The sequence below is a fragment of the Xiphophorus hellerii genome, chromosome 9 (assembly GCF_003331165.1).
Source record: "Xiphophorus hellerii strain 12219 chromosome 9, Xiphophorus_hellerii-4.1, whole genome shotgun sequence".
Taxonomy (NCBI): domain Eukaryota; kingdom Metazoa; phylum Chordata; class Actinopteri; order Cyprinodontiformes; family Poeciliidae; genus Xiphophorus; species Xiphophorus hellerii.
In genome coordinates, this window is record NC_045680.1 from 11,141,269 (window position 1) to 11,153,350 (window position 12,082).

Here is a 12,082-nt window from a genome sequence, read left to right on the forward strand (position 1 = left end):
TATTATTATTATTATTACAATTAATATGTACTACTAAGAATTAAATGCATTGAAACTCTGTCAGTGTCTGTATTGATTATAAAATCTACTTTTTGACATAATTAATAAAAAAGAAAATAGAAAATGCAAGCACAGATTATGTGTATAATGCATAAAATCAAAATCTATAAGGAATTTTAGATCCAACATTTTTTTTTAACAAAACCTATAAATGAATTTTAGGTGAGTAATTAGGTGTAACTTAGATTAAATACCTGGCCAATAGATATGGGTATGGTTTAGTCTCACAGGATTTCCTTTCCATGGCGATGTTCAAGTAAGTAACAAAAACAGGAGTCTCAGTGTGTGAGCTCAATATTAGCAGGAGTTTTTCAGTGCATGCTATTAAACCCGTGTTTGCAGCATGATTCTGCTTCAGCAGAGGCTCAGCTTCACTTCAGGGTTGCTCTTACTGGCAGGTAATTAAAACCTCATTTACTCCTTTTTCTGTTGTTTGTCACAAATTACATATTTTCTATTAAATTGATTTTAAAACATCTCATGTTGTTTGAGTTGAATCTTTTCTGTATTGTTGGTTCAATATATGGGCTCAACTTTCAAATCAAAGTTATTAAAATACATTTTTGTGAATTTCCACTTAGGGAATAATATTGATCAACCTCCTTATTTTAGTTTTAAGTTGAACAGTGTGTGTTTATAGCTTGATTGTTTTTCTATAATTTAGCCTTGATTTACTGCTTTCATTCTTAATCTAAAAATAGAACGTAAAATTTTTATAAGTGAGATCATAGACAGGTTATAGACAGTTTTATTTATTTCTGCACAGTTACAACATGCTATGGTAAACTGGTGTGTGAAGAAGGCCGAAGTGGTCCGACTCACGATTCCATGCAGGCCGTGTTTGACATGCAGCCCTTCAGGCCAGCTGTAAATCTCAGTAACCCCACCATCACCAACATCTCCTTCACCCTGTACGCTGTCCTTGGAGTGGTGAGTAAATACATGCAAACTGAGAGGAAATTAACCAATAATCTAATAGGATATACCACAATCATTCATTGTTATTTTCTGCTTTTCAGAATGAAAAAGCTCAGTTACTCACTACATTTTTGTGGCTCAGACTGGTGGGTTTCATAGATGCATAGATAATTCATTTTACACTGATTAGGAAGTCACTGACATTTATTCCTGTTTGCTGGCTGCAGTTCTGGCGCAACGAGTATTTGGTTTGGGAGCCTGAGGAGTGTGACGGTGTCGCCAGGATTTCTCTCCCTGTAAAAGAGCTGTGGTCTCCAGACATCATTGTTTATGAGTTGTAAGTTACCTGTTTTTTTTTTTCTTGATTTACTTTTCAGCATGCATGGACCTTCAACATTCATTTAGATAGTAACTGAATGTCATGACGTTTTTATAAAAAAAAAAAAAACATGCTGCCCTTAATATGTGTCAGTTGATAAGGAGTCATGCTGCATACATTTTGCTGATTCAGGTAATCCTTTGGCTACATTCAGGTCCTACTTCATTTAGTGAGATCAGATAATTTACTTTTTATCAACTTCAGTATATTCAAAGTAAGTTGGTAAAAGTTACCTATCCTTGGACCAATCACTCATCCTGAAAAAGGAAGAGGTAACAGTGGAGAGGAAAGACCCAATTTCAACAGCAGAAACCAGCCTCATCTGTTACCACCAACTGGGGCAGAAGATTTAATACTCAAAATCAATCAAACTTGGATTTTATTTTCTCATTACTGAAATTCTACCCTAACAATTTAGTTTCCGCCAGAAAATTACTGTGCTAACATTATTTTAAGGAGTACGTCACATGGGATGTGTTTTCTCTATGGTATCTACAAATGAAGTGGATGTTGAATATGCTGTATTTCTCAAGCACGCAGGGTAGCTCCCTTGTTTGCTTCCTGACAGTGAATTTTGCATTTCAAAATAAGGTGGATCTATTCCTGCTACTGTTACTTGAGAAAACCTGTATTTAAAAAAGTCAAAAAGCTAAAAGGTTAATCAGACTTGCAGCAGAGTGATAAGGGAGTGCAGACAAGCATGGAGAAAAGGGAATTACATCTCTGGCTTGAGTTAGAGCTGCAAATAGGCCTGAGACGAATTAAAACCATCTACCATTAGAGTACAACTCTAATGGTAACAAAATATCAAACTACTAAACCAGATTTTGCTTGGAGAGACTATATGTCCTGCTTGGGTTGGGAACGTCTGAATAAGCTGGAGGAAGTCCCTGAGGAGTGGGATGTCTGGTGTTCCCTCCTGGATCTGCTGCACAGATCAAACTCAGAGAGTTTCTCCTAAAACACAACAGAAACATCTTGAATGTTTGCACCTCTCATCTGGTGCCTTATAATAAGGAGGTGTGCAGTTCATCGTAAAGATATCCAGATCACACAAATAAAAAAACACAGGCATACATACTAGGGCCATGCAGTAAACAGAAGTTATGTTTTCTGTGAAAATACATCTCCTAATCTATTTCATTGTCCCCTGCTGTTTCCTCCTCCACTGCCTTCCAAGTGTGGATGATGATGTTTCCCAGGCGTGTCCTTACGTCTACGTGAACCACACAGGACGCATTCGCTGGGACAGGATGCTGCGGCTCGTCTCAGCCTGCAACCTGGAGATCTTCAGCTTTCCTTTTGATGTGCAGAACTGCACATTCACATTTGGCTCCTACATGCATACAAGTAGGAAAGCTTTCTTGGTGTTTTAAAATAAACAGCGGGGAGCCAATATCAACATTCTTCTTATTGCTGCACTCTCTCACACTGCCTGGTAATTCTTGTTCGCAGTACGTGACGTGAGAGTCAGTCCAGCTCTGACCTTTAGAGAGATGTCAGACAACTCAAAGCAATACCTGGAAGCCAGTGGAGAGTGGGAGCTGGTGAACATACTGGGGGAGACGTCCATCCTGAAGTTTGGGGTCGACGAGTGGGACATCATCACCTTTTGGGTTTGAGAAATTCATTTTTACTGATTTTACGAGATTTAAATGTACAAATCCTGTTGCTAGGGAACTGTGGTTTGTTGTCTGAAAGATTGGATTGAAAGCAAGTGACTTAGAAAATCTGGCATGTTGACAGTATACTAGTAAAAATTGTTGCCTAAGAGCAGCATTACTTATGATTTTTGCTCCTTAATTGAGAGGACCAGTTCAATATCCAGCAATAGATTATCTTTTGAAAATACTCAAGTCATTTGCGCTTCCGTACAATCAAAGTGGCGGCAGAGTATCAGGGTGTAGGAAATGTGACGTCACAGCTAAAAGGTCATGAACTTCCTTTAGGATTCAGCATAAATCAAAACCACAGGTGTGTAAATGTGCATAAATTAAAATTAGCACACTTTAGGCTGACTGTTTTTCTCTTGTCCATTAGGTGGTCATAAGGCGGCGCCCAGTGCTCTACGTGGTCAACCTGCTGATCCCGAGCTCCTTCCTCATGCTCATTGACATTCTGTCCTTCTACCTGCCCCCCCACAGTGTGGACCGGGCCTCCTTCAAAATGACCCTGATCCTGGGTTACACCGTTTTCCTGCTCATTATGAACGACCTGCTTCCCAGCACAGCTAATGGAACGCCCCTGATAGGTCAGGCCTTGTGTTAAGGGCATACTGTTATAAAATAAGGTCTGTGTTGGTTAAAAAGTGTTTGTTACCAAACTGCTAGAAGATTTTGTATCATAGTCAAAGTTGCAGAACGTAACTTTCGTAAAAAAAGTGTTTTTATATATTTGTCAAATTTGACAATATGAGAATATAATATAAGATAATTTGTGAAAACGTTGAGGTTTCTCCCAGAACCTGCAGAAATGCACCACTCAGTCAGAAGTGACCAATCAGAGCCAGGAGGAGGGTTTAAGTGCTGTTAATCACTCTTGTGTTCACCGTTTTGCTCTTTGCTTTTTGAAAAGGCCATATTTTTAACGTGCTGCGTGTTCCTCTTCATCAGGTATCTATTTCTCTGTGTGTCTGGCTCTCATGGTCATCAGTCTCCTGGAGACAGTCATCATCACCAACGTCCTCCATCACAGCTCCATGAAGTATCAGGAGGTTCCAAACTGGGTTAGAATCGTTGTCCTCAAATATATCGCAACCATGATCTGCTACCAGTGGCCCGAAGGTGTTTCTCCCACTCTTAAAAGACGGGAAGATAAACCTGAGAGTTCAAACGGCAGCACAGGCGCGTGGGTCATCCAGCCAGTCAGCCAAGCAGCCGACAGGCACCGAACCTACAGTGGAGGTAAGCAGGGAATTAAAATGTACATCAGATTTTTTTTTTTACCTTTTATTAAATCATTATATTTTTCAGAGATAAATAAAAACTGAATTGGAAATATCAGGAAATGTATATTTTTATTTTGTAAGAAGGGTATCCTAATCTTTTTACATTTGCAATGTGCAAAACTGTTCATTTTGAGGGTGAAAATAGCACTACTCTGGATTCCGTCTCCTCTGTTGTAGACACAGTTTCTCTGCCCGAGCTGCAGCTGATCTGTCAGTACCTGAAGGACCTCCACGCACATCTTCTGTCGGTGCAGAAGGAGAGCGAGCTGCTGGACCAGTGGTGTCACGTAGGATACGTCCTCGACTTCCTGCTCTTCCGCATCTACCTGCTTCTGATCAGCTGCTACGCCATGGTCATTATCACCATGTGGTGCATCTGGATCAGTCAGACCTAACTGGACACGGATCAAATGTGTCAAATAATCACAACCCGATGTAAGGTGTATTTATGCAGATTATTTATTACAAATATGCCCAGACTTGCATTTTAAGATACTGTGGTTTCCTAAGATAGTGATGGAGTTTGTGTTTGTTGTTGAAACTGTATGTATTTTGTGTTTTAAAGTTATAATATGTCCAGCAGTTATAAAAAAATATATACATTTTGATTAACAGAAAATTGTGATTGAAGTCAATTTCACATTTGTTTTAAAGTTTATTTTGTCAGAAAGTTCTTGACTGTTACCATTTTTTTCTATTTACTCTTATGTACCATCCATATTTTAGCAAACACATTTATATATGTATATCAGCATGCCATGTAGAGATCAATCAATTATCAATTTTTGCTGTTAATCAACATCATTTAAATAAAATATGACAATAATATAAAATGAAAAGTCAGAGCTTCAATTATGTTATTTTTTTTGTATGTGTGTACTATAATTTTAACCTGAATGATTGCATAGTTGTATATTTATTATTGTGTCTTGGTAGTTTTTTTAAAAATTGTCCATTATTTTTAATGGAAGACGTTTGCAGTTTGAATTAGTGTGTTCTTGATTCATATCATGGAAGTGTATCCAGAAAGAATTTAAGAAGCAGTTGTAAATCCAAACACTATCTTTATGCAAATACAGCCATAAGAGCTCTTATTACAACTATCGAGGCAGTAAAGGCCTTGAGTCATGCACTAGTGTCCCAAATTGAAAAGTCAATATTAGCTGCTGGAGGAGGTAATAATTACGGATGAAACCATGTGACAAGAGCAGAGACATCTCCGGTCGATAAGCTAGTCTACAGAACATAGTCTAAGGAACCTGGTGTGAAAATTATGAAGATTTCAAATATCAAACCTTTTGCACTGATCCTCATCTTTTTCTCTCTGTTTCATGGTAAGACAATCTTTTAACGTGTACATTTCGTCTTGTTTTTATATTTCTACATTAAGTCTTGTCTCAATAGGTACATGCAAATAACATAGGAAGTAGAATTTTATTTTATCTGCTATAAATTATGTTTTAATTTTCTGTCTCTTTTTCAAAGGTTGTGTAGCAGCTTTAAACTGCACCAGTCCATCCCCCGAGTCCATGTTTAAGGAGCTTGACGACCAGCTATTCCGTAAGAACCTCATCCCACCTGTCGCAAGCTTCTCAGAGCCGCTCAACGTAACAATCAGCCTCACTGTGGTTGGGATTTTAGGAGTGGTGAGTCTAAACTATTCATACACCGAAAATAAATTTTGCCAACAATGTAAACGGGCCAGCATGTGGTGAGAGTGGATGGTTAATTACGTCGAGTTGCTAACTTATATGGTGACATAGAAAAAAAGATCAACTTCCTTTAAGAGAGAAAATCTCCAGCAGAACCGGGCTGTACATGCATGGGGTTTTGAAAAGACAGAGCAGACCCACAGGCCTCGAAGTAACTATTGTTCTTTAAGATACATATTTACCTATGCATATGTATTTTTGAGACTATGGTTAAATTAGCTTTCTGTATGTATTCAAAAGTACTGAACAATGGTCATATTCATAATTGTCTTGCAGTAATTCAAAAAATGTTTCATTTCTAGGATGAAAAAGTCCAAACACTGACAACTTTTTTATGGCAAGTTCTGGTAAGAGAATAATGATCTAATTGATACAAAGCTCAATATAACAAAGATAATTTCTGTAGAATGTCGACATTTTCTCTATAAATAAGTTTTTTGTTAAATATACAATGTGAAATTTGATCTAATTTTAAGTTGTAATGATGATGAACTTATTTTTAATGTGATTAACCTACTGAGCAGGGTTTTGCTTGTAATGACATAGGAGTGGAAAATAGCAGGACTCAGCTGGGATGAGCAGGAATGTGGAACTGAAAGAGTCTCTGTACTTCGGGAAAAGCTTTGGGTTCCAGATGTTCACATCTCAGAGTTGTAGGTCTAATCTATTTTCATTCTTTGGTGGGGTTTCTATTAGAAATATTAAAGAAGTCTTTTTTAACAACTTTATTTCACAGTAACTTAGTATTACAAGGGGAGTTTTGATCAAAATGTTTTTAGAACAGCCAGGAACAAAGCTGAATTTATTTTGTCTTGCTTTTCTTTTTTATTTCAGTATGGATGAGAACAAATCTCCTCAAACTCCCTACGTTTACTTAAACAACACAGGTCATGTTTATGATGATAAACCCATGAGAGTGGTCAGCTCCTGCAAGCTGGAAATCTACAACTTTCCATTTGATATCCAATCTTGCTCACTGACGTTTGGGTCATATTTACACTTTGGTGAGACAACTATACAACATTTCCATTACAAAAGAATAATATCTGAACTCTGCAGTGCTTCATTGTTATATTTAGATCTCAAAGCAAGTTTTTACCTATGAAATATTATACATTTATATTGTAAGTCTACAGTAACCAAGTGTTTGACTTTCAATGGTTATTGACTGACTGCTGAGCTCTGAAAATGAATGTTTGTCAAGCTTCGGAAATACGGCTGCTTCCTGGCATGACAGGAAAAGAGATTATGAGGGAATCCAAACGTGTACTGGAGACGAACGGAGAGTGGGAACTCTCCGACGTAAAAGTGGTTCCATCCGAACTGGAACTAGTTGCAGGAAGCTACTCTGAGGTCCAGGTTCAGGTGGGCTTGGTTTTTACTATTATACGTTTCTTTTTTCTGTAAAAATGTATGCATATCCAAACTGCAGTTGCAGTAGTTTCAGAATCAGCATCCACCTCCCTGAAACAAGAAACACTTATTTAAAACAAGGGACAAATGTATTACTAAAACAGATTCTGCTTTAATTTTAGCTTTCTATGCAAATGATTCTTCTTTGAGGAAAGAAATTGACAGATTCAGAATTACAGCAAAGCAAAATATAAGATTGTCCAGCATAAGATATTATTCTGCACATTATGTGATGGCCTGGTATAGTATAGTATATTACAGTAAAGTTTAGCATAGTATAACACAGCATAGTTTAGCATATTATGGCGTAGTGTGGCATAGCTTACTGTGGTATAGTGTAGTATAGCGTAACATAGAATAGCGCTGTGTTGAATAGAATAATACATTAGCAGAGTAGAGCATAGTATAATTTAGTATATTATAACATAGTGTGGCATAGTATAACATGGAATAGCACACCATAGCATAATATAGTATAGTGCAGTATTGCATAGCATTATGTGGTTCAGTGTGGTCAATATATAATATACCATTGTGAATAAAGTTTAGTAAAATGTAACATAGTGTGGTAAAGTACAGAGCCGTATAGTATAGATGAGCACAGTATACATATACTATCGCAGTGTCCTTCCTGTGTATCATCTGCAGCTGATCCTGCGCCGCAGACCAATCCTTTATGTGGTGAACCTCCTGGTCCCCAGTTGCTTTCTCATCACTGTGGATCTCATCAGCTTCCTGCTGCCTCCTCAGAGTGTGGACAGAGCCTCTTTCAAGATGACCCTCATCCTCGGCTACACCGTCTTCCTGCTCATCATGAATGACTTGCTGCCGGTCACAGGAGACAGGACACCCCTGATCAGTAAGAGACACCTTAGACTTGGTACATCTTCAATTTTGCATACAATACAGCTGAATTGTTACTCTAAAAGGTGCATGTCAGTTACAGCTGCAAGTACAGTCAATGATATTTGACAGAAATAGAGACTGAAGTATATTCAAAATCTACACCACAGTATAAGAAAACTCCAGTAAGAAAAAGTACTAAAGAGATGCAATTAACAATCACAAACAGAGGCACAAAACAGCAAGTCTTCATTCAATGGCATTATGATTGTTTCTTTAACCAGATAAAGTTTCCCCTTCAGTCTAAATGTGTTGGCTCAGCCTCACACTTCACCATGTTTCTACTGAACAGCACACCTCATCAATAGCAACGTTAGCACAGGCATCGTGTTTATTGACTTTAAATACCAGATCTTATAAGGAAGTTCTGATCTAAACAGAAATGAGTCAGTGACTTTGCTCTCTGTGTGTGACAGACACACCTCTAAGATCAAGTCAACCTGCTGTCTATAAGGAGATGAGCAGCAGGTTTATCTGGTTGTTATCTAAACTTTGTTTCCTGATCAGGTTTCACAAATAAATGAATACAAACATACAAAAAGAAGCGTGATGTATCCTCCAGCAAAATATATTTAACAAACAATCTCCTCATTGAGGATAAATAAAGTCAGATTTAATAACTTGTGTCAGTCTTAATCGCTCTGATGTTTCCTACAGACGTGTTCTTCTCCATCAGCCTGGCTCTGATGGTGGCCAGCCTCCTGGAGACGGTCTTCATCACCAACATCCAGTTCAGCTCCAGCCAGTACAGTGCTGTGCCTCACTGGCTGAGCGTACTGGTGCTGCATTATCTCGCCGTTGTTGTTTGCATGTCTCCAAAGAAGAGCAACAGAGTTACAGTCTGCCTCAACCCGTCTTACAAAGGTAAAGTATCTTGTGAAATAAATAAGAAACACAGCAAACGCCATATTTGTTGTGAAGTTTAGGATTTGAAGAAATTCTAAGTAGTAGATTAAATGCAGGTTTCATATCTCCAACAAAGAGCATTTCAAGTTTTAAATATATATATTTATTTTCCCTTTATTAACAACTTTTGTGCACACAGAAATATCTCCATACTGTATATAAAACACCAGGCAAAGGTTACAGAAAAGAATAAGGACAAAGACCCTCTGCATAGAAATGAAACTCACAATTATTTTGAAATGAACCACCGGATAAAGTTTCAACACTTTTGCTGGCGTTGCATAAAAAGTGCAACACTGGCACATTTTTTGTCTCAGATGTATTTAGATGTTTTCAGTACAGAAAGCAAATAAAGGAAAGTGCAACCAAAAGCTACCTTCTTTCATCACAATAAATATGTATTACAGAAATCAAAAATGAATTTGGAAAGGCTTTAAATCAAACAATACACACATTAAAAAAACCAGAATCACAAGACAAGTTTTTTTCTTCCTGAAAAATGTTGTTAAAAATTAACTTTTCTTTGCCTGTAGACAGATTTTATGGCCAGACTTTTGGCTGTTTTCAATTGCATGTATCAAAAATGGTTTAAAGCCATCAGAAATCCTCTTGTTTCCTCAGATTCAACAGCAAACACAAACTCCGTCACTATCTCAGGAAACCAGGGCATCTTAAAGGAACCACCTCCAGTGAAGGCGCCCACCTCTCCTGCGGCTCCCCCAGAGCCGGCTCTGGAGGAGCTGAAGAAACTAACCAGACATCTCACAGCCATCCGTCTCCAGGTGGACAAACACTTCCAGGGGTCCAAGACCGCAGAAGAATGGCAAATGATTGGAATAGTAATCGACCGTCTGCTGTTTTACTTGTACATAGTCTTCATCATTGCAAGCTTCATCACCATTACAGGTATCTGGATCTGGAATAATACATATGCTGCATAAGTTATATCTGAAGGGATAAAAACACCAAGAGTTTAATGTTTTTATTTCTATTAGATCTGCTAATTTCCATAAAACCAAATCAAACAGAGGTTAACTTTATTTAAACTCAGTTACATACAATTAAGCTTCTCTTCAGGTAGATTCTATGTAGAGTGGTGAAAAATTTCACAACAGATTTTTATGATTTTATTCATAGCATCAAAATGATTATAATACTTTATGTGAAGTAATGATTTTATTCTTCTTCATTTTCCTGAGCTTTTTGCACCAATGTAAATTTTGTTTGTAAGACATTAAAAGTAATATATTACAAGATTAGAAAAGCGTTTTTGTTTGTTTTTGTTTTAAAGCAATGATCTTATAAAGTTAAACTCAGTGAAAACATAAGTCTGAGTAGTAGAAATAATAAGCATATTTCACAACAGCTGTAGCAAACATATTTTTTGCCTAAAAACTGACTAACAACATATTTATGGCTGAAAACGATACATTAAATTAATGTATTTGGACGAGAAAATTGCCTAATATAAAACCATCTGCAAAACATTGACTGTTGTTCCATGCTGACATTTTGTCATACATCTGTGAATTTAGAGGTGAAAATGCTCTCATAGGATAAAGTGAATGCATGGCAGTGGTGAAGAAAGCAGAGACCCTGCACAGATTTGTTACACAGTCGTATTCAACTCCAGTCCTCTACCTCGGCTTCTGTTTAGGTTTTGTTGTGATGGTTCTGGTCTCACCTCACTGACTGTATTCAGCATAGCAGTCAGTAACTGTCTATACTAGTCTATACCAGTGAGAATGTTGGCTGCTTGTTTTGACCACCTGTCTAAGTCAGGGGTCAGTAACCTTTCTCAGCTCAAAGAGCCACATTTCACAGTAGTTTGTAACCGCTGCTACAACATAAAATTTATCTAGAAAAACCAAAAAAAGCTTTGAAAACTGAGGAAATTAAGTTAAAATGTATAAGTAATTAAACTTTTTCAAAGAAGGCAATGGGCCAGCAGAGTGAGCCCTTTCAATAAATATGGAAAATGAAGATTTACAACCCATTTAAAAATGTAATGAAAATAGTTTGAAGCTAAAAAATATATTTAGCATACAAAACGTACAAATCAGAGCTGCTCCAACATGCTGCCACAATGTTGATCCAGTTCATGCCATGTAGATTAACAAAAAAGAAAAACACAGACAAGCTCCTCCTAGTTTTAAGAGCCATATTTGACTCGGGAGTCACCTGGTTTCATTCTATAGGACAGAAGAGTCACCTAGTGGCCACCCTCTTGTCTCTGACCTTTACCTAGCTTGTTTATGGCTATAAACGTGCTATAAAAACCTGCAACATGAGCACATTTTGTATAATTCAGATGGCTTCTGTTGACACACAAGAGGCTGCTCTAATGTAAAACTGGTTATGTTATGTTTGAATTAGGAGTTTGTAAAAATGTATGTTAAAACCTATACATTCATTTGATTCCATAATGTTTGTAATAAATAAAAGTATATTTCAAAGTCACACTGCCACCACTAGATGGCACCACTGTCTACAAAATGTGCTGATCATTGTTATTCATGATAAATAAAATGTAAAGGATGACTCTCCATCACACTGATGAAGCAGCTCTGGGTTAAATGGATCTTTAAAAAACAGGTATGTTGCCATGGAGAGCTGGGAAGTCATAAGAATAAAATTTGAGTCCATTTTAATGTTAAAATGATTCTTAAAGTACTTCAGTCAGAAAAAGCTAAGCAGTCTGACATATTACAACTTAATAGCCACCATTTATTCTCTAACATTTAACCCAGTCTTGCATTTTTGTACTTTACATGTTTTACATGCAGAAAAAAAAATCTAGGATATCAGTTAAAAATCTGGAGGAGCTTAAATGTAATAAAACGC

The 12,082-nt window shown here is 37.2% G+C and overlaps 2 protein-coding genes across 2 annotated transcripts; both read left to right on the forward strand.

Moving 5' to 3' along the window:
- Positions 1 to 318: 318 nt before the first annotated feature.
- LOC116725460 (5-hydroxytryptamine receptor 3A) lies at positions 319 to 5,114 on the forward strand. The gene is made up of 9 exons (XM_032571530.1): positions 319 to 458; positions 827 to 990; positions 1,080 to 1,124; positions 1,206 to 1,315; positions 2,538 to 2,707; positions 2,813 to 2,973; positions 3,398 to 3,608; positions 3,970 to 4,260; positions 4,482 to 5,114. The coding sequence occupies exons 1-9, from the start codon at positions 404 to 406 to the stop codon at positions 4,697 to 4,699; spliced, it is 1,425 nt and encodes a 474-aa protein (XP_032427421.1). The 5' UTR covers positions 319 to 403; the 3' UTR covers positions 4,700 to 5,114.
- Positions 5,115 to 5,502: 388 nt separating this feature from the next.
- LOC116725459 (5-hydroxytryptamine receptor 3A-like) lies at positions 5,503 to 11,698 on the forward strand. The gene is made up of 9 exons (XM_032571529.1): positions 5,503 to 5,638; positions 5,790 to 5,950; positions 6,319 to 6,363; positions 6,563 to 6,669; positions 6,851 to 7,020; positions 7,221 to 7,381; positions 8,078 to 8,288; positions 8,990 to 9,196; positions 9,860 to 11,698. The coding sequence occupies exons 1-9, from the start codon at positions 5,578 to 5,580 to the stop codon at positions 10,177 to 10,179; spliced, it is 1,443 nt and encodes a 480-aa protein (XP_032427420.1). The 5' UTR covers positions 5,503 to 5,577; the 3' UTR covers positions 10,180 to 11,698.
- Positions 11,699 to 12,082: the final 384 nt, after the last annotated feature.

Coding starts and splice junctions, on each gene's coding strand:
- LOC116725460 (XM_032571530.1), top strand. CDS start 404: ATGATTCTGCTTCAGCAGAGGCTCAGCTTCACTTCAGGGTTGCTCTTA. Junction 991..1,079: donor TGTACGCTGTCCTTGGAGTG/GTGAGTAAATAC, acceptor TCTGCTTTTCAG/AATGAAAAAGCTCAGTTACT. Junction 2,708..2,812: donor TGGCTCCTACATGCATACAA/GTAGGAAAGCTT, acceptor TCTTGTTCGCAG/TACGTGACGTGAGAGTCAGT.
- LOC116725459 (XM_032571529.1), top strand. CDS start 5,578: ATGAAGATTTCAAATATCAAACCTTTTGCACTGATCCTCATCTTTTTC. Junction 6,670..6,850: donor GATGTTCACATCTCAGAGTT/GTAGGTCTAATC, acceptor TTTTTATTTCAG/TATGGATGAGAACAAATCTC. Junction 9,197..9,859: donor CCTCAACCCGTCTTACAAAG/GTAAAGTATCTT, acceptor TTGTTTCCTCAG/ATTCAACAGCAAACACAAAC.